This window comes from Capricornis sumatraensis, chromosome 7, assembly GCF_032405125.1.
Source record: "Capricornis sumatraensis isolate serow.1 chromosome 7, serow.2, whole genome shotgun sequence".
In the NCBI taxonomy this organism is placed as follows: Eukaryota; Metazoa; Chordata; class Mammalia; order Artiodactyla; family Bovidae; genus Capricornis; species Capricornis sumatraensis.
The window spans coordinates 14,659,495-14,682,332 of NC_091075.1; the positions used below are offsets into that span (position 1 = coordinate 14,659,495).

Below are 22,838 nucleotides of genomic sequence, written 5' to 3' on the forward strand. Positions count from 1 at the left end.
GGACAGCTTGCAGTACAGCTATTGTATTTGCCTCAGAAAGTGTGGTCAGCAGGGAGCTGATGCCTGATCTTCTACTGGCGCTTCCTTAATTTACTGGATGAGTAAAGGGAGACCACAAGAACCCTTTTTGTATTTCATTCTCAGTGGCTCTTAATTTAGGGTCATGCTCTTTGTAACCTACCTATCTCACAGGGAGATGGTGAAGATTAATTATACCACGCCGGCCAGTTGCCCAGCACTGCTCCAGAGAAAGGGGCAGACCGGTCATTAGCAGGCCTTCCCTTGTCTTACATCCCTGCACAGGATGGTGCCATCACTCCGTATCCTAATGGGAGGTCGCCTCCATTCAGGCCAAGGACAGGTTTTCCCATGACACAGAGAACATTTTCTCTTCTGGTTCTGTGTGACCAGGCAGATTGCCATCTCTGCGGACCTCAGTGTCCTCATCTGTGAAAGCAGCAGCCCTCAGCCCCGTGACTCCTAAAGGGAATTACCCTGGAGTTGCTCTCATTTTGTCCTTTCGCTTCTCTCGTCTCACCCAGTTTCTTGAACCTATTAAGCTTTTTTTAAGCTCATGTGCTGTTAAGGAAGTGTGGCAGACGCTGGGGTAGGCCTTGCTGGAGGGGGGCCTTGCTGGGCGGAGGAAGGGGGCAGGCGTTAGCTTCAGCTGCAGAGATCTCTTGTCCTGGGTCCAGTGAGCCAAGGCCTGTTGGCCTTGCCTAACGGTTTCATGTCTCGCTCTGTCTGATCTTCCTTCCTTCCCCTTTCTTTTATGAGACCAATCTCTCTAAATAGCTTCTCGTTCCATTTCCACAGAACTTGGTCAGTGAGAAGAGCTTAAGCATGTGAAGACAGGACTAGTAGAAGGAATTTCCTCAAGTCACAAATGAATACACTTTTTAATAATAAGCTGTGTCATATTCTGTAATGTATTAATTTGGAAGTAATATTTTCATATTAAATGAAGATACCCCAAAAAGAAAAGTTCAGTCACTATTAGATTTGTGATTTTCATATAGATTAACGGTATAGGATTTTTTTTTTACTGGACATGAGCGAAGCCTTTGACAAGTAAAGTCCTTAGTTCTTTTAGTGATATTTGTAGTAAGTCGTAGCTTTAAAATCACCATTCTTTATCCCTGAATACATCTTCATTAAGTTTTTTTTTTGTATAATTAACTATTAGTCCTTGCAAAGAAACAAACAGCAAACATTACAGCTTTTTCCTGTGTGCGTTAGAGATATTTAAAGTGTTCTTTAGCTATTCTTCAAATACATCATTTTGGGTATAACTGAGGCCTTCTCTTTTCTCCGTTCTTCCTTCTCTCTTTTTCTTTATTCCTTTCTCAGTGGTTTGGGTATTGTTATCTTTGACTTAAAAACAAAAAACAGTGAGTCTGACAGCTACTATGGAATTGATCTTATTATGAAGAATATGTGCTGGGCATTTTTAAGAAACTCAATTTCATATTGTAATGGGGGAGTTGATGTCTCCTTTCTTGTGCTTTAATTTCAAATTTGCATTTACAGATTTGTCTTACTTTTTTATATTTTGAATTTTTTTTCATATTTTGAGAGTTGTCCAAACTCAATGTAGCTTTTAAAAAATTTGATTTCTCCCTATCTGTGGTTAAAGGATATGACTCAGTATTTCTGTTTTCTTTCATGTGTTATTGTTGATTTTTCTTTTCTTTTTTTGTTCAGAGTCCACAGCTTGTGGAATCTTAGTTTCCAACCAGGGGTTGAACCCGAGCCCTCAGCCCTGAAAGCGCGGAATCCTAACCCCTGGACTACCAGGGGGTTCCTGATTATTGTTGATTTTTTAACTGAGAGCAAAGAAGCAGAGACTGAGAAAAATGTAACTAGTCTCATGGCAGACACATAGAGAGGAATTTAAAGAAAAGGGGCTTGGAGAAGGAAGCATTTAAATGACAATAGCATGTATCAGAAGAGAAGAGGATAAGAGACTGAATTCTGACCTATGTGTGGTTAGTACATACGAGCTGCTTTTGATATTGTTCACTATTTATTTATGTTGTGGGTAGAAAGTAAATTATGTCAGTGACATCAGGCCGTTGAAAGTTTACCTCTGTAGCATTAACTGACCTTCATATTTCCTTATTTGTTTTTGCATCTGCCCATTCATCCATTTTAACAAGTTTTCAGCTCTTAATGGTATTGCTAACATCAGACCCCAGAACAGTATTACATGAATGGATTGTATTCCAGGTGTGAAATACCAAAGCACAGTGCATACCATGTTATTCCTTTTATGTAAAGGACAAAAGCACACTAAATCTAAGTGATTTGAAGTCAGGATAGCGGTTACTGTGGTGTGGGAGGTGGGGGCTGGGAGTATCAGAGGGTTCTGGGTATTGATTAGGTTCTGTTTTTTGATCTGGATGCTGGTTTCATGGGTGTGTTCATTGTGCGAAACATCATTGTACAATATACCTATGGCATATGTAGTTTTCTGTTTCTATTTTATACTGAAACATATTTTTTAAAATATCAGGCTAGGGAAATTCCCTTGGGCTAGATGTACTTTGCCTCTGCCTAGACTTCTAAGAATCGCATATCCAAAAAACAAAGAAACAAACTCAAACCACAAACAAGAAACAATCCCAGAATTAGTACAGAATCACACAAATGGAAAAAATCTTCGTCTAGCCCACCGACATCATGAGCCTAAAAGACTTTGGAGTCTTGCATGTGTCCTGTGGTACTGTGATTTCACTTCTTACAGCTAAGGGGACTGGTGTTCAGAGAGGCCCAGTAAGTTGCCCAGGGACCTCCCCCCACCCCCCACCCCCCGCCCAAATCTGCTGGAGAGCACCCTGATCCACCTGCTGCCTCTGCATGAATTGTACTGGTCTGCTGCTAAAAGCAGCTCCTTCGCAGGACTCTGTTACAAAAACTTCTAATGACAACTCAGGCAGAAAGCGTTTCTTTCCTTCAACCCTCAGGCAACCTGGTTTTCAGCTGCCCAGAACTATCAAATTATGAAGGATTCCATTTGTTTGAAAGTTTACCAAGTGATAGCTGTCCTGTCACTTAGCTATTATTTTCATGGTTGTTTTAAAAAAGAGCTTTGGAAGATCTTTGAATCTGAGTCAAGATACTCTTTAATGCATATTTATACATATTTCCTACATAAATAACCTTGTAAGAGATCCCCTTTCGATTTTTGTTTTCTGATACCATGAAAGACACTTTTTACACATGGGGCTATTTCTACTTGAATGATAACTCTCCTTAATTTATGACCTACAATTTGTATATAGATACATATATGTATGTGTATATATATACGTATGTGTGTGTGTGTACAGATATATAAACTAAACTCAATGATAGCTTTCTTATAATCTAATGAGTATCCCCATCTTAATCCAACAAGCATTGCATTTTCTAGACTCTAGGTTCATTTCTCGCCCCACGGCCAGTGCTGACACAGGGCTTTCTTACTCAAGAGTCTTGTCTGACTCTTCTAACAGCTTCTGGATATACTGACTATGTTATCTTCATATCTCTGTGGCCACCTGGAGAAGGAAGTAAGCCAAGTTGTATCAGGAGCAGTCTCTATTCTTATTTTTATTTCTGTTTTCCTGTTTGTTCTATATTATTTTTCCCTGTTTATTCACAAATTCATTCAGTAAAATTTCATTGCTCATTTTCTATGTGCCAGACACTGTCTTAGATGTAGGGTATAGAATGGTGAACAAAAATCGACATATCCTGCTTTATTGGATCTTACCATTTGTTGCAGAGAGATCATTAAAAAAGAAAAAAAGATCTTACAACTAAATAAAAAATAAACTGTGGCAAATAACTATGAAGTGGAATTTTTGCTATGTGTGAGCAATAATAAGGAATTGCAACCTGTTAGAAAAATGCTTCCTTGAAGAGAAAATACTTGTTTTAGTATGTGGAGAATAACCAGATATAAATCAAAAAGAGGTGGAGTGAGTTTCCAGCAGGTGAGATACCTGCACAAAAATCCGGAGGCAGGAGAATTCATGGCATTTATGAAGAACTCAAAGAAGGTCAGCCCGTATGGCTGGAGTAGAGTGCAGAGGAATATGGAGGAAAGTAAATGACGCATTAGGAAAAGTAGAGGACTCGGTGACCTCATTTTCCTGATGGTTTGAGAAGAGTTACCTAGGAAGTGTTGAATGAACATTTTGGAAAGTGAGCAGTTGGTGGCTACAGATTTGAATTTTTACCTTCCTGATTCCGGAGGAGGATGCCCAAGTTTCAGGGACTGTCTGCACGAGTGGCAACCAGACTGGAGTGGAGGTGAAGATCGCTGGATGGAGAGGCCAAGGAAACGGAAGCCTGTGACTGGTTATCCGCGTGTGTGTGGAAGTAGCCTGCCATGTTGTGAGGACAGACTCTGGGTGAAGTAGAAGACGGGCTAGGTGCCAAGTCTTTAATAAACAAAATAGACTGAATTATTGGGGCAGGGGGAACCACTTAATTCAAGGAAACATTTCATAAGCTCTGAGTAATTCATTTTCCTTTGTTTACATGAGAACTTAACCTTTGATGCAAGTATTGTGTTGGCCAAAAAGGTCATTTGGGCTTTTCCATAACATCTTATGGAAAACCATAATGAACTTTTCTGGCTGACTCAGTATTTTGAGGAGCCAGTTAGTCACATCGTTTTGACAGATACTGTACAGAGGGGCACACAATGGTCTAATTGGAATGTATTTTATCTGGAAGGGATATTCCCTCTCCCCAAATTCTGGTTTGTAGGCTTTTATCATTCATCTAACCAGTCAGTCAGTAACACATCTGTTCTAAAGCAATTGCCTGGGGGGGCCAGTCTACAAAAGAACGATTTTTAAATCATCCTTTATACACTACTCTTTTCCTTTGCTTATACATAACTTTAAGTCATATTTAGGTATATGCAAAGGAAAAGAGTTGGAGAAGGAAATGGCAACCCACTCCAGTGTTCTTGCCTGGAGAATCCCAGGGACGGGGGGAGCCTGGTGGGGCTGCTGTCTATGAGGTCGCACAGAGTCGGACACGACTGAAGTGACTTAGCAGCAAAAGAAAAGAGTAGCAAGGAGTGCATCAAAATGTAAACAATGGTATATCTGGGTAGGGTGGAGTTTTTGTTCATTTGTGTTTTGTTTTGGCCATGCCTCGTGGCCCATGGAATCTCAGTTCCCCAACCAGAGATTGAATCCAGGCTATAAAGTGCCGAATCCTAACCACTAGACCACCCAGAAACTCCCTGGGTAGTAGAGTTTTAATAGATTTTGTCCTATAAATATAATTTTCCAAAAAATGAAAAGATGCCAAAGTTGCTTAGAGAAATGGCTGACTCCAGGGTTGGAACAGGGAGAGAACAAGAGAACTCTGGAACATTTTGAGAATCTATCATTTTTATAATAAGATTTTTTAGAAAAATAATATTAGAGTGAAAGAAATGAGGATGGCAACAAGTCAGAAATAATTAGGCTAGGTGGAAAAGAGAAAAGGTTTGTTGTGGAGGAGATGCATGAGTTGTCAAGATTGGGATATGCAGGGTGCACTGTGGCCGTGTCCTGGCTTCTGCTGCAAGAGCTCATGCAGAATGCTCTCTTTTGGCCTCTGGTCACAGCCCTGCATTTCCAGGTCACTTGGCAGAATTCCTGGAGTCTCAGGTTTTAAAGGAGCAATTGGTATGGGTTTCTCCCTAGTGCCTCTGGTGTTTTATTCCCTGAGGAGAGGTTTAGCTGTTGATTTCTTTTAACTGTGATGCAGAAAACCTCAGCAAGCTCCTGGGGTTTCCCCTGCTCCCCTGTATAGCTGTTAGGGAGCTGTGCTTTGATTCTGATAATACCTGTGGATTAACACAGATCAGAAATTGTTTTCAGTGTCACTCTGTCTACAGCAGCTGGGCAGTGGGTCTGTTCACTTACGTGGAAGTGGCTTTTAATTTCACATGTCAGCCCAGGGCAGTTTTTTGCCTGACAGCTTTAAAGTTCACCACACAGAGACCGATATCTTCCTCTTTCAGAGTTTAGAAGTCACCAGAGTCAGTTGAGGTGGCATTTAATATGCCTCCTTATAAACTGTGGGCATTGGGCCAGGCAGGGTTGCAAAAAGCTCTTGCTTTAGAGCTGGCCCAGTTTGTAATGCCATGCCAATGCCAAACCCACGTCCTAAATGATGCAGCACTTACTTGAGATGGAGCATTCTAGGTAAAAGAGAAATGTTCATCCCTGATGGATGACGAAGACTTACATCTAGAATGACGATGGGTTAAGACTGCCTGCCACTCATCTTAAGTCCAGGGAACGCTGTCCTACAACTTCAGGATCAGAAAGAATAAGATGGGACGTGTTTAAAGTGTACGTTACCTAGAAAAATTTGAGGTAATTGGAAAGTATGCATGAAATGCTCTCATGTAATGAGAACCTAGACTATTCTTCATAACTCTGTTTCCGAAGGAAACTAGACATGGTACTCTGAAAGCAGAGGAGTGGACGATGCGAAGGAAATGACTATGACAATATTATTAGTAAATTGTAGTAATTATAGTATATTTATATATTATATATATATATATATATGGCTTCCCTGGTGGCTCAGATGGTAAAGCATCTGCCTACAATGCGGGAGACCTGGGTCAATCCCTGGGTCAGGAATTTCCCCTGGAGAAGGCAATGGCAACCCACGCCAGTACTCTTACCTGGAAAATACCATGGATGGAGGAGCCTGGTAGGCTATAGTCCATGGGGTCGCAAAGAGTTGGACACAACTGAGCCACTTCACTTCACTTCACAGTATATTTAGTACTATAGTAATATAATGTTTATAATATTATAGTAAATCCAAGCTCTAGATGGTTGCAGATTTTTTTAAAGAAAATATTTATAATCTAAATCAGATCGTTTGTCTCCCACTGAAACTACCCTTTCTCAGCTCCTGCGAACCCATGTACATATTCACTTTTGTCCTTGATGAAATCTTGGTCAGATTTCAGAGCTTTGCAGTTCCTTTTAGTCACAAGAGCAGTCTCATTTCAGAAATGTAAAAGTCCTGACCAGTGTCATATTTAACACTTGTCCCCTCTCTCATATTTGGGTTAATGGCTCAGTGGGTGAAAAATCCACCTGCAGTGCAGGAGGCACAGGTTCAGTCCCGGGGTCAGGAAGATCTGGAGAAGGAAATGGCAACCCGTTCCAGTATTCTTGCCTGGGAAATCCCATGGACAGAGGAGCATGGTGGGTTACAGTCCAGGGGGCGACTAAGAGCACACCCACCCACCCACCCTACTTCTCAAGTCAAGCTTGTTTCATGCTTGAGAGCCTCCATGGACCAGGGAAGGGGTGTGATACCTAACATTTTTTTTTTAACCTTATTTCCCCTTCTAGTCACTGATTGCTGTTTGTGGCCCTTGGGGACAGAGCTGTAAGGAGCCACGCAAGTCTCATTCCAGTGGTGCAGTTGTAATCTGCATTGCTACTATCTGATGGATGCAAGATTGCCAACTAGCTTTCAAGGCACGTCTTTGTGGGCTTTTGAACAATTTGTCTTGGGGACCTCTGGGGATAGTTATGCTGATGATGGCCATGCTTCCCCTGGCAGGATGTTTGGGTTGTTTTCAGCTGTCTTTCCTGCCTCTGGGCTTCCGGCATTCCACCCCACTGTTAGGATCACAGTGCCTCCCTGGGTAATCTCTTCAGGATCGTCTATTAGAAAACAATCAGTCCCTCCTACTGGCTCACAATCTGTTTTCAAAGAAACAAGGTCTTAGCATTGTGGAAGTATAACCTGATGATAGACCTCTTTGCTTTACAATTCCAGGGGTAGCTGTTCTTATTTTTCTCAAAATCAAAGGGACGCACCTCCTCTGATATTTCTGAGTCACCCCTTCTTTCCTTACTTCGGTACCTTTGGGTAAGCTCCATTCCAGTGTTGGGTAGGAGGAGATGCAGAGTGTTCTGATGACTCTATCTGGAGCAGTTCTCCATAGTCATCTTATTATCTGCTCCAGTTTAGCTGGAAATGAGCAGTGGGCTCATGACTGAGAATGGCTTCAGCTGACCTCTTGACGAGTCCTGAATATGTGCTCAGCACCCTGTAACCGACAGCTGCCTTTAGCTTTCAGGATTTCAGCTAAAACTGAGACACTTTCATTTTAATATCTTATCGTAATAGTGCTTTTAAAACTCTCAGTTAGATGGTTACATTAAATCTCATATTTGTGCAGTCTAGTAAATAAAGTACCTGTAAGTGGTAAACTGGGAATATATGATTAAAATATGTAGTGGCAAGATCTTAAGGTGCCTTGAATTTTTTTACTTGGGGTGTACACTAATAAATGATAGTGTCACTTCTCCAATTTGATGGGTATTTTTATTATTAAAACCAATAATTTCTAGTTTAATTTGAAGTTCATGAGTAGCTAGACTGGAATAAGTTACTTTACCTTCAAAACATCATTCAGAGTCTTGTGTCTGCTTAATAAATATGCTTAAGTACCACATCTGACATAGGGATTTCCCCCCAACTATAAAGGTAAGTTATCTCAAATCTGTGGTATTCTGCTAGGATAGAAAGGAATAAGTATAGCTTTTTACAGATATAAGATGTGCTGAATTTTGCCCTTATTCCTGGCAGAGCCTCTACTGTGAAAGCCATTTTTTTTTCCTCCTAATTTTCTACTTGGTGATCTTTTCACTATGGTTTGTCACTCATGATTGATATGTATATGACTTTTTAATGACCAGTTTTAGTAATAGAAATGAGTTTATACTTACATAAAGGAGAAAGTTAATATACATTTTGTGAAGTATTTTATTTGTGTTTTTTTTATGTTTAGAATTTAAACAATAATTTATCTTCCGTTTTTAAAATAAGTATAAGAAGGAGTGAGGATTCAGGATTAGTAGGGTCTCAAGCTTATGCAGTTTGGAAATTCTAAGGAAAAGAAAACAAAATTACAAACACAAAATTAAACTCAAAAGAAGGGAGCTCATGTACACCCGTGGTGGATTCATGTCAATGTACGCCAAAAGCAATACAGTATTGTAAAGTAAAATAAAGAAATAAAAATAGTCACAAGAAATTATAAATTTTAAAGCTGATAGGTACTGCAAAGCACAACAAAATCTAGAAAAAGAGAAAAAATGAACCTTGCTCTCCCTTCTCTGTGTCCTTACTTGTGGGGTGAATGGCAGTACAAGGTTATATCATGATGCCTCTTCGGGGGTGTCCCGCCATCTCACGCCTGGCTGGATGCAGATGTATTTCTGGTAGCAGCCCTGCACTGGGATGACTAGCAAGAACATAACTATACCCAGAAGTGACTGGGAACCATGTAAATGTATCATTAAATCCAAACAAAACTGTATCTTCAACTCAGCTTCCCCTTAGCTAGATCTCAAAACAGTTCATGCCCATTTCAGTATCACTCAATGCAAGGAGAAGTGTGATGGAGCAGAAGAAGGTGTGGAAAGAAAGAATGATCCTAACTGATAATGTTAAAACATCTTGTTTGGTAAGTTTTATGAAAACTTACGATTGTGTTGTTAAGATGCTTTTGGTGGCCAGTGCATCTGCAAGGCTCTGAGGTTTAAGTTTTGTTAGCTTCTGTTACTTCTGAGAGGAAAATGTGAGTAACTGAATATTCCAGATGCTTAAAGGAACCATAAGAATCCATGTTTCTTACATTTCTTTTTTACATTCTTCTAAATTACTATCCATACTCATTCTTTCATCTGTTTTTAATGTTAACATTAAACTAGATAAAGGAAAAATGTGTAAATATTTTATACTTTTCATGTTTTGAATAAATTATGTACTTAATTATTAGAAAAACATATTCCAGCTCAGTTCAGTCGTTCAGTCATGTCTGACTCTTTGCAACCCCATGGACTGCAGCACAACAGGCTTCCCTGTCTATCACCAGTTCCCAGAGTTTACTCAAACTCAGATCCATTGAGTCGGTGATGCCATCCAACCATTATATCCTCTGCCGTCCCCTTCTCCTGCCTTCAGTCTTTCCCAGCACCAGAGTCTTTTCCAGTGAGTCAGCTCTTTGCATCAGGTGGCCAGAATATTGGAGTTGCAGCTTCAGCATCAGTCCTTCCGATGAATATCAGGACTGATTTCCTTTAGGATGGACTGGTTGAATCTCCTTGCAGTCTAAGGGACTCTCTAAGTCCTCTCCAACACTATAGTTCAAAAGCATCAATTCTTTGGCACTCAGCTTTCTTTATAGTTCAACTCTCACATCCATACATGACTACTGGAAAACCCATAGCTTTGACTAGACAGACCTTTGTTGGCAAAGGAATGTCTCTACCTTTTAATATGCTGTCTAGGTTGGTCATAACTTTTCTTCCAAGGAGCAAGTGTCTTTTAATTTCATGGCTGCAGTCACCATCTGCCATGATTTTGGAGCCCCCACAAAAATAAAGTCTCTCACTGTTTCCACTGTTTCCCCATCTATTTGCCATGAAGTGATGGGACTAGATGCCATGATCTTAGTTTTCTTAATATTGAGTTTTAAGCCAACTTTTCACTCTCCTCTTTCACTTTCATCAAGACGCTCTTCAGGTCCTCTTCTCTTTCTGCCATGAGGGTGGTGTCATCTGCATGCTGCTGCTGCTGCTAAGTCACTTCGGTCATATCTGACTCTGTCTGACCCCAGAGACGGCAGCCCACCAGGCTCCCCCGTCCCTGGGACTCTCCAGGCAAGAACACTGGAGTGGGTTGCCATTTCCTTCTCCATATCTGAGGTTATTGCTATTTCTCCAAGCAATCTTGATTCCAGCTTATGTTTCATCCAGTCCAGCATTTCTCATGATGTACTCAGCATATATTTTTTCTTGGGCTCCAGAATCACTGCAGATGGTGACTGCAGCCATGACATTAAAAGACACTTGCTTCTTGGAGGAAAAGTTATGACCAACCTAGACAACATATTAAAAAGCAGAGACGTTACTTTGCCAGCAAAGATCTATCTAGTCAAAGATATGGTTTTTCCAGTAGTTATGTATGGATGTGAGAATTGGACTATAAAGAAAGCTGAGCACTGAAGAGTTGATGCTTTTGGACTGTGGTGTTGGAGAGAGTCCTTGAGAGTCCCTTGGACTGCAAGGAGATCCAACCAGTCCATCCTAAAGGACATCAGTCCTGAATATTCATTGGAAGAACTGATGCTGAAGCTGAAACTCCAATACTTTGGCCACCTGATGTGAAGAACTGACTCATTGGAAAAGACCCTGATGCTGGGGAAGATTGAAGGTGGGAGGAAAAGGGTACAACAGAGGATGAGATTGTTGGAGGGCATCACTGACTCAATGGACATGAGTTTGAATAAACTCCGGGAGTTGGTGATGACAGGGAGGCCTGGCATGCTGCAGTCCATGGGGTCACAAAGAGTCGAACATGACTGAGTGACTGAACTGAACTCTGTATATAAGTTAAATAGACAGGGTGACAATATACAGCCTTGACGTATTCCTTTCCCAATTTGGAACCAGTCTGTTGTTTCATGTCCAGTTCTAACTGTTGCTTCTTGACCTGCCAACAGATTTCTCAGGAGGCAGGTCAGGGGGTCTGGTATTCCCATCTCTTTCAGAATTTTCCACAGTTTGTTGTGATCCACACAGTCAAAGGCTTCGGTGTAGTGAATAAAGCAGATATGGATGTTTTTCTGGAACTGTCTTGCTTTTTCAGTGATCCAACGGATGTTGGAAAAACATATTTAAGGACAGCAAAATATGTTTACCACAATAAGAAAAGCTAAAAAATGAACAGCACATCCATGGTGTAGATGCTCTCTTGTTTTGCTGTGCATCTGCTTGTAAGTCATCTGGGCCAATGGAAAAAAATGGTACAGTGTGAATTGCATATGTTTTGTTTCCCTTCTGGGTCCATTTAGTCTCTAGGTAGTAAGTTTGAAAGATTTAATGCAACATGTCTCAAGTGATTTAACTGTTTCCTAAACAGGAATTTGGGATTGTGCAGCAACCCCTTCCAAAACAAGTAAAATTGCACCTGGGGCGAGTGCTGTGGTCTAGGCCAACTTGTGGAAACTAAAGGCAGAATGACATATAAAATTTATCTCATTGCCTCTTTCCAGGAGTATAATTAGAATTTTTTTTTAAAAAACTTGTATGGATTAAATTATTGGTGTAGAATTAATATAGAGATACATGGAAACATCTTTAATTCTTTATATGTTCTGAATAGTACCCTCATAACTTGTTTCTATAGAGATTCGTCTTTTATATTAACAATCACTTAAGACATAAAGTTTAAAAATGGTACCGTTGACAGGCAGCCATATGTTGTGTGTGAGCTCTGACACCTCGTGTCTAAATGTGTCACCTTGGCACATTTTGCTCTCCTCCTGTGGACGAGTCCTGATCGTTGCCTTCTGTGGGGACTTTTCCTGGCTCTCTGCCTGTTCTGGATACCACCCTTTTCTTAGGCTTCTGGTTTGCTTCTCCTGATGGACTGCTGGCGACCCTTGTAGTACTAGACCGGTGCCCTAGAGCACGCGGCGAGTGATACTGCCGTCTTAGCAGAACGGCGGACACGCCGGCAGGCAGGGGCACCCCCTTGAGAGGGAGACAGCAGCGCCATCAGAGCTTGTGGACTTCAGAGGAGAGCTGGCTGAGTTCACTTAGTGCTCTAAGGGCGCCATCGGGGCTTCCTGTCCACCCTCTTATCATCTGGAGGAAATCCACACTCCAGCGACAGTCTCCTGTTTAGAGCCCTGTGTCTGGGTTCTACACAGTTACACTCCCACTTCCCGTCCCAAGGAATAACAGCTCAGTTCAAATTTCCTCAGCTGATTGGTTACCCACACCTAGTGAGAGGCTTGCCAAGAGACTCCCCTAAGACTTCTGTTAGGTCTGAATGGAGTCTTCCCACCTCCTCACTATATTTTTGGTAGCTATGTAGATATTCTGTATAATCAGATATTAAACATTTATATGTAAATATTTTGTGTAACTTAATGTTTACTATTTGCAATTTTAAAAGTTCTATAACATTGTATTCTAATTTAAATTGCTGCTGAACAGAAGCCCTTTTTTTGTCTTATATTTGCATAATTTTGTTTAAAGCATTATTTTCATAACAGATAGAATGTCATGTCTCTGAATGAATGTCATTATTGTGGTGGAAGAGGGAAGTTTCTTCTCCTGCAGGGCAGCATTAGAATGGTTGTATCAGATTTCACTATTTATTCCTTTACAGATATAGCAAATAGGCCAAATATATCATCTACCAACTCCCTCTAAAATAATAATATATGATAAATTATTTATCAGAACAGCATTTATTTTGGATGTGTGAAATGGATGAAAGAATATCATTAGTTTATATGTAACTGGTTAACTTGTTTAAAAGTTTTACATTTATGCAAATAAAAAAATTTTCTTTTATTCTTTTTGTTGTTCAGTTGCTCAGTCATGTCCGACTCTTTGCGACCCCATGAACTGCACATGCCAAGCTTCCCTGTCCTTCACCGTCTCTCAGAGTTTGCTCAAGCTCGTGTCCATAGAATCAGTGATGCCACTGACTGTATTCTTTATTTTGAGCTGTTTAAAGTACACCATGAAATTGAATAACTATGAGTTTTTATCCATATTTGACTGTATTGATTTTGTCTCTGTCTGACCATTGACATCAGTGGTTCTCTCACTATTTCAGTTATCAATGGCCTGAATAGCATAATCATATGATTTTATGGAAAATCAATTTTTATTTTAAAATGCATGTAGAATGAATAATATTTGATGGAATTAGTATACTTTTCACCTTTCTTTTAGAAATCTAGTTCTTTTAAAGTTGGACAGATTTTTTTTTTTAATAATGATGCTATAATTTATTGATGTCCTACTTTTTTTTCCAGATACTGTACCTGATGCTAGATAATTTATGCCCATTTGATAAACTATTTTTTGAGAGGTCTGGGAACTTTGACATCCAGTTGATAGTAAGTGGAAGAATCAGAGAGCAACTCTTGTCTGCTCTGCTCTAAAACCTGAGATCTTCCTCTCCCTCCAGGATATTAGTGGGCGCAGAACTGATGGAGAGTGACCAATACCTGATGTCAGAAAGAATCTAGGTCAAGTGCAGAGTTTAAAAAATCAGTTTTATGGTGTGGATTAAAAATAGTTCAAAATAAAAGAGTGATGTGGAAGTATAATGTTTAATTATGAGTTTAAAAATCCTTCTGTTAAATGAATATGACAGCTTCAAATCCATATATGTCATACCCAGGTTTTGTAATGAAGTGAACCTTTAAATAGTTCCTTTAACTTACAATGCAGTTTTAAATATGACCTACTTAAATGGACAGAATTTATTTTTCTACCAGAGGAAGGCCTCATTTAACGAGAAGTAATCTCTCTAACAAGAAAAACATATTCAGAATGTAATTCCAAAACCTCCAGGAATAAGACTTCTATCTAAGTAACTGCATAATAGTGTTCCAGAATCTGATTATTAGAGTCCACCTTTTATGCAGAGAAGATCTCTTCACATTCTTACTGCCAGGTTATTTGTGATTACTTTATATTTTTATATCCCTGTTGGAGAAACTCAAAGCAATAAGAAATGGCAACAACAACAAAAAAAACTGAAGAAATAGAAAAACGATAATAAACAGATGCAGAAGTACACACTGTGCAGGAGTTCACATAACATGTTTAACCTGCCTTCTTCTGAGAATGGATAGCCAGTCAGGTTTGGTTTTAGAAGGAGAATAGGAGAGTCTCTTATTTTAGGCTGTAGTTTCTTAGAAACTGAACAAATGTGAAAAAAGTTGAGAATCAAGTTTGGCTGGTTGTAGTGCAGAAGCCAGAGAAGCAGGATTAAATGGATAGATCTGAGGCTCTGGTCTCCCGCTGGAGCTCAGGGCCGAGGAAGAACAAGGAGACAGGAGGAGTGAAAGCTGCAGCTTAGGATGGGAGTCCCAAAGGCCAGTAGGACAGAAAGGAGGGATGGAGCTGGATTTTAAACTTCCCATTTTCCTGGGCTTCAGGGGTGACCCCTGCTTAATTTCCATATAAGGTTGTTTTAAGAGTGACGATCTCTTTGTAAGGAGAATGAACTGGAAGAGTTAAACCTTGGCCGTAGCAGATCCGTGCCTTCCTTAGGCTGTAGGTTTACACTCGTACGTGTGTACATGTGTGTGCCTGTGTGTGGTGGTGGGTGCGTTTGGGGAAGGAGGTGGTAAGTGACTGATGATTAGAGACTGAGCTCAACCCACTGCCCAAACCATCCTTTGGCATTGCCCATGCTGCAACATGATTCCACACAGAGGGACAGGGCAGACAGGGATTCAGGGTAGCTACCTGTGGCTTTTCACTCCACATCAGGCCTCTGAGGATGTCGCTTAAATACAGCAGAATAATAACTAAAGCTAAAATGGTGACCCTGTGGTGTCAAAGATATTAAATTGTATATCTTCAGTGTAAAAGACTACCACCCCTCCCCAATCAAGAGGTTTACCTTTTAAAACTTCATCATTTTTGTGGGACAGTTGCTTTTGAAATTTACTTTCTGATAAAACTCATTCCCTGATGCTACCAGATAAGTAAGTTGTTGCTCTATGTAGCTTTAGTAATACTCCTGTTGCTTTGTGAAGGTGATTCAAGGATAGCACTTTAAGTTCACTTGCGATCAGTTATTTTGCATAAAGATTAAAATTTGATGTGAAACAGGAGTGAAGGATGTATTTCATTAAGTCCAAATTCAAATTTTTGACCTCACTTGAAATAAAATATCTGAAGTTAAAGTATTAAAAAGTACCTTAAAACTGGGAAGAAATAACTACATTTTCTCAAAATTCTCAGAAACTTTTGTAACATCTAGAGTTCTCTGTACTGGGTAATACTAGTCCCCACTTATTCTGTGTTTAAACTGGACAATGATGTATTTTCCTTATGGCATTTTTATGTGATAGGTCTTCAACCATATATTGCTAACAGCATGTACCTTGTCACACCTGACAAGATTGCAGCCTGAAGGGTTATATGTTTATTTGTATTGTGGACTTGAGCTTCAAAAGAACAATAAAGCCAAACTATTATAGGTTGAGTACTTTAATAAATATTAAATGATAAATGAAGCTGGTTCTGCACTAGCTGCAGGGTGTGTGGATAATAAAAGAAAATCTTCAAACGGTGATCTACAGTATTATGGATCTCTTTCTTGCCTTTTCTGATCTGTTTTTGCCTCTTACCATCGTAGTTGTAATTGCTGGGAATGATGAGGTAAGGTGTATAATTATTGTTGCCCCCTGAATGAAAAGTAAAGGAAATGTTAAATGTAGAACTAATTCTTCTCTTTAGCAGGATGAATACAGAAGTGTGCTTTTGGTAATAATAGGTGCTTAATAACTCCTCCTCACCTACCTGCTCCCTCGAAAGTCATGAACTTGATGTTGAATGTGGAGCACACCAGGCAATACACATTTCCATTTAATGAAAACTGTAGTTCTGTCATCATGTCTGAGATGTCACAACATCCCCCAATGGAAGAGTGCAGAATGCCTTGTGAGTCATAGGAGATCACTAAGTTATGTGATTGTATGGAAGAAAAAGTACGTGAACCCGGGTATCAGAAAGAGACTCGTGAAACCTCAGTCCTCGTAGTCAGAGGTGGCACGCAGCCTCTAAGGTGGCCTGGACAATCCTTACTTCCTGCTGTTCCTGCTCTTGTCTAACTATTTCCCCTTAAAAAGTAAGCCAGCTTAGTGACTTCTTTTTTTTAAAATTTATTTCTTTATTTTAATTGGAGGTTTATTACTTTACAATATTGTAGTGGTTTTTTTGTCATACATTGACATGGATCTGCCATGGTTGCACATGTGTTCCCCATCCTCAACCCCCCTCCCACCTCCTTCCCCATCTCATCCCTCTGGGTCATCCCAGTGCACCAGCACCAAGCACCCTGTCTCATGCATTGAACCTGGACTGGTGATCTGTTTCACATATGATAATATATGCGTTTCAACGCTACCCTCTCAAATCATCCCACCCTCACCTTCTCCCACAGAGTCCAAAAGACTGTTCTTTACATCTGTGTCTCTTTGCTGTTTCACATATAGGGTCATTGTTACCATCTTTCTAAATTCCATATATATGCATTAGTATACTGTATTGCTGGGTTTTTTTTCTGGCTTACTTCACTCTGTAGGCTCCAGTTTCATCCACCTCATTAGAACTGATTCAAATGCATTCTTTTTAATGGCTGAGTAATACTCCATTGTGCATATGTACCACAGCTTTCTTATCCATTCATCTGCTGATGGACATCTAGGTTGCTTCCATGTCCTGGCTATTATAAACAGTGCTGCAATGAACATTGGGGTACACGTGTCTCTTTCTATTCTGGTTTCCTTGGTGTGTATGCCCAGCAGTGGAATTGCTGGGTCCTATGGCAGTTCTATTTCCAGTTCTATCTCTACACTATTCTCCGTAGTGGCTGTACTAGTTTGCATTCCCACCAACAGTGTAAGAGGGTTCCTTTTTCTCTGCACTCTCTCTAGCATTTATTGTTTGTAGACTTTTGGATAGCAGCCATTCTGACTCGTTGTGAGATGGTACCTCATTGTGGTTTTGATTAGCATTTCTCTGATAATGAGTGATGCTGAGCATCTTTTCATGTGCTTGTTAGCCATCTGTATGTCTTCTTTGGAGAAATGTGTTTAGTTCTTTGGCTCATTTTTTGATTGGGGCATTTATTTTTCTGGAATTGAGTTGCAGGAGCTGCTTGTATATTTTTGAGATTAATTCTTTGTTAGTTGCTCCATTTGCTCATATTTTCTCCCATTCTGAAGGCTGTCTTTTCACCTTGCTTATAGTTTCCTTCGTTGTGCAAAAGCTTTTAAGTTTAATTAGGTCCCATTTGTTTATTTTTGCTTTTATTTCCATTTCTGGGAGATGAGTCATAGAGGATTCTGCTATGATTTATGTCAGAGAGTATTTTGTCTATGTTTTCCTCTAGGAGTGTTATAGTTTCTGGTCTTACATTTAGATCTTTAATTCATTTTGAGTTTATTTTTGTGTATGGTGTTAGAAAGTGTTCTAGTTTCATTCTTTTACAAGTGGTTGACCAGTTTTCCTGGCACCGCTTGTTAAAGAGAGTGTCTTTTCTCCACTGTATATTCTTGCCTTCTTTGTCAAAGATAAGGTGCGTGGATTTATCTCTGGGCTTTCTATTAGTGACTCTCTGCTAACCAAGCACACATGGCAAGTGTGGTGGTTGTCACTTCATGATTAGGCTAGACAGATAGGGACTTCCTTTTGCTAGCTGTTTCTTTCCTTTGGTGGCTTTGATGAAGCAAGTTGCCATGTTGGCATGTAGCAAGGAATTGAGGGCAGCCTCCAGTCAGTGGCCAGCTAGGAAGCTGAGACCCTCAGCTCAGCAGCTCTTGGGGAACTAAATACTACCCCCAGCTAGGGGCCCAGAAGCAAATCCTGCCCAGTCAAGATTCTCAATGGTACCCCAACCCTGACTGATACCTTCATGGCATCTTGTGAGAAACCCTAAAACAAAGGGCTCACTTAAAATATGCCCATGTTCCAGATGCACAGAAAATTCAAGATTAAAAATACATATTGTTTTAAGCTTCTAAGTTTGTAGTACTTGGTTTTATAGTGATGGAAAGCTAATACTTCTGTCTATTAGTTAGCTAGAGGCTGCCATAACAAAGTACCACAGACTAAGCCTGAATGATAGAAATTTGTTTACTCAAATTATGGAGGCTGGAAGCCTCTCTGTGGTTTGTAGCTGTCCATCTTCTCCCTGTAACTTCACGTGGTCTTCCCTCTTGGCACATCTGTGTCCTAAACTCCTTTTCCTTTAAGGATACCAGTCATATTGCATTAGGGCCCACCCTTAATTACCTCATTTTAACTTAATTATTCCCTTTAAAAACAATACCTCCAAATACAGTCCCATTCTGAGGTACTAGAGGTTAGGAGTTCAACATAGGAATTTTATAGGGACACAGTGAGTCCATAAGAATAGGCTATATAAAATTCTGTGTTTATCTCTACAGCTAAAACTTGATACCACTCACTTATTGTCCATAAAGGTCTTTTGCTACCTTCTTCTTCTTCATTTTCACTTAATTGTAGGTGTATCAGATGATATCAGATGATATATAGCTCACATGGTTTAGCATACATGTTTGCATTTTCCTGTCTCCATTACAAAAATTATAATTCCTATAAGCATATGCTTTCCATATGGTTTATGTGTGTTACTTCTGCAGTATTTAAGATGGTGTTAGATGCGTCTTTAAAATCTAGTTTAACATTTTGTGTTCATTTGTATATGCTGGAGCTGGAAAATCAGCACTTAAGCGTCTATTGTTACCAAAAGCACACCAAATTAAAGATTGGTTCAGGCAAGAGTTATCACCGAATGCTAAATGTAGAGGGCAGTTTTTATGAAGAGCAAGATGTTTTCATGATCTTAAAATCATGAAAAAAAGATCTAAAAATTCTTCCCACATACTTTTTAGTTACAAAAGAAAATTAAAAAGATAATTAAAGAAATTCAGCAGCACCTTGACCTGGTTATCATTACTTTTGAGGAGCGGTTGGACAGTGTGTACATACAGATGTGAGAGCCTGAAAAGGATAATGTTCTAGCTGAGAACACATAGCCTTAATCATATCATGAGCGATCATTTGACAAAACCAAAAACCAAAATGAGAAATATTCTCTTTGAAAAATAGACATGATGGTATTCTTCAGAAATGTCAGGTCACAAAAGATAAAGGGAAACTGTGGAAATATTCCAGACTAAAGGAGCTAAAGAGAAATGACAACTAAATGCCATATTTGACCCTAGACTGGATCTTGCATTAAAGGGAGAAAAATGCTATAAGGGACATCCTTGGGTTAAATCGACAAAATGGAGTGTGAATGGTAAATTATTGTCTTATTGTTAAATTTGTGGAAGTTGATAACATACTGTGATTGTAAGAGAACATTCACAATTCTTGATAATTCACACTGAAATTTTAGGGGTAAAGGACCTTAATGTTTATTAACTTACCTTCAAATGGTTCTTTTTTTTTTTTATAAACATATGTATTTATTTGTATACACATGTGTCAATTAGGTAAATATGTATAGATACACATGATCATATATGTGGAGAGCGGGTAAAATGTTAATAATATATCTGAATAAACAGTACCTAGGATTTGGGGGAACTATTCTTGGTCCTTGAGTTTTCTGTAAGTTTCAGTTATTTCCTAATAAATGTTTAAAAATTAAATGCAGTCACTTATGTTAATATAATGGGTTCATTATTAAGTGAATTTATAAATATCTGTTTAAAGTTTGTCTCCGTTTTATTTCTAATAAGCATTAATAGATCTAATCCACATAATCAAAAGCTTTGTTGGGGGGTTCCCATTTACTTTATGAGTGTGAAGGGGTTCTGAGGCCAGAGTGTGAGGACAGTTGGCATAAACTGTGTGGGGTGGTTAGGTAGATGCCCACCTCAGTCTCTTGAGGCTGTCTTGTGACACTAGTTAGTAAGAGCAGATTGGTAGATGCCAGTAACTAATTTTATGATCTTAACCTTTCTCTGCCCTAGTTTTTGTTGGTGTAAAGTAGGGATAATAAGATTGCCTATCTTAGAGGGCTGTTGTAAGGTTTAAATCAGGTCTTTCAATAAGGAGCACTCTACAACACTATTCTTACTGGCAACATGTGTTTCTGCTTCTCTCTCTGTTACTTATTTTGTGCTTTGGCTAGTGATTTTGGTTATAATTATGTGCATATGAACTATTATAAAGAAACCAAAGAAGAGTATCAGATAGTTTTTAAGATGCAAGTTTACAGTAATCTCTGTGCCCCTTCAAAGAAATGGTTAGGGATACAGAGAAGGGTGGAGACGAGCAAACAGTTTGGTGTTTGGAGTCCATGATACATGGAAAAGTATCGTACGCCTAGGAAGCTGAACCAGAAATTATGTGGAGTAGTTGATAGAAAATATGTCTGGACAGGAAACACTTTGTTGTTAGGAATAAATTGTTACTAACCCTGTTTAGCACTGGTTCCATTGGCATTCTGATTGCTAGATAGAAATCCTTTGTTTAAATGTATGTCCATATTGGCTGAAGTTGTTTTAACGGTATATACCTAGGGTAAAGATAAGAAAGAATGTTATCGTTTTGTGCCATTTTTACTGTTTTCCCCAGCTCAAATCTAAATTCAACCCTGTTCTACACGGCAGTCAAATTTCAAACCAATAAAAATGTTTAGATTATTAAACTATTGTGTTCACCTAATTCCCAACTCAGATGACTTAAAAGATAAATACATGTAAAGTCTTCATGTCATTTTAATATGTTGTTTATCATTACTTCATCTTTTGGCTAAATGGAATTCATTTATTTATTTATTTATTTTAATAGATCATCAGAAACTGGAAAGGGAAGCTAGAATCTGCCGTCTTTTGAAGCACCCCAATATTGGTAAGGAAATGTTTTCAGCATGTTTTAAATATTAATTAAAATTTTACATAACATAATTTTACACAACTTAAGATATTTAATAAACTAGAATATTATTTGTAATTATTAACTAATAGGTTCCTAACTTTTGATATTAGTTACATTGATTCTTCAGAGTTTTTGAAAGTTTTTCAAGAGGTAGCAATTCTTTCTTACAAGCGCGTTAGAAATAATATAAGGTATCTTAGTTGAATAGTGCTTTTATGTATCTTTAACGATTCTTCAGCTGCTGATACTGAAGTATGGAGAGAGAGAACTTAAGCCATTATGTTAGTCAGCTAAGTTACTTTTCACCTCCAGTGTAAAGTGTTTACTTTGTAATCATTGATTCTATTCTAGAAACTAGTAGAATTATTTCAGAATATTATCCCTCATGAATATAATAGCATGATAATGTTCAAAATTGAAAAATAATTGTGAATGTAAGAGAAATAGAGGAAAGAAACAAAGGGAAGGAAAAGAAAATGCTATATTCTGTGACAGTAGTTTTGATTATTTTTGAGAAATGTTCCTGTCCTACTCTGTTAGTTTTACTGTCAGCCAAAATGTTTCTGATGTAGGAGGAGGGAAAGAGGGAGCGGCAGTGCAGTAAAAATAGCAAAATCATTCACTGACAAGGTCTAAGTTTCTCTATTTTTATGTATAAAGCCATTCTGGTTCTATTCCTCCCTTGAAGTTTTTAGTATCCTTCAATTTGTAGGTACTTCTTAGGTTCTTGAGTAAATAGACACTAACAAGTAAATCTGAAGCATTAACAAATTAGTGGCTGTCTAATAAAAGCCTTCTGCTTACAGAGAGAACAAAACAACTTCTGAAATGTAAATATGCCTCTTTCTAAGTATTTTACCCTGATAAAAGTCTATGGTATTTCTTAATTGGCTGGATTATTTTGCTAGGACTGTCATAACACCAAGTTCCACAGACTGGGTAACTTAAAAGAGAGAAATATCTTTTGTCACAATTCTGGAAACAAAAAGTCCGAGATCAAGGTGCGGGGAGGCATGGATTCTTCTGAGACCTCCCTCCTTGGCTTGTTGGTGGCCATCTTCTTACGTTTTTACATGATCTTCCTTCTGTATAATGTCTCTATTTTCATTTATTCTTTGAGGGCACTGATCACATTGGATTAAGGTCCTTCCTAAAACCTCAATTACTCTTTTAAAGACCCTAGCTCCAAATATCCTCCCATACTGGGGAACTGGGAGTTGGGACTTCAACATGAATTTTGGAGAGACACAATTCAGCTCATAATATTGACTAAAGAGGACTTATACAGTACAAACGGATTATAGTTCAAAGACTGTTTTTCTCACTCAGGTT

The 22,838-nt window shown here is 39.0% G+C and overlaps 1 protein-coding gene across 19 annotated transcripts in view; it reads left to right on the top strand.

Moving 5' to 3' along the window:
• CAMK2D (calcium/calmodulin dependent protein kinase II delta) overlaps nucleotides 1-22,838 on the top strand; it is a 310,011-nt gene that overhangs the window by 79,849 nt on the left and 207,324 nt on the right. For all 19 annotated transcript variants that reach the window (XM_068975392.1, XM_068975398.1, XM_068975389.1 and 16 more), the window contains exon 3: nucleotides 21,420-21,479. In XM_068975392.1, the coding sequence (XP_068831493.1) occupies nucleotides 21,420-21,479 (60 nt within the window). The remainder of the gene's footprint in view (nucleotides 1-21,419; nucleotides 21,480-22,838) is intronic.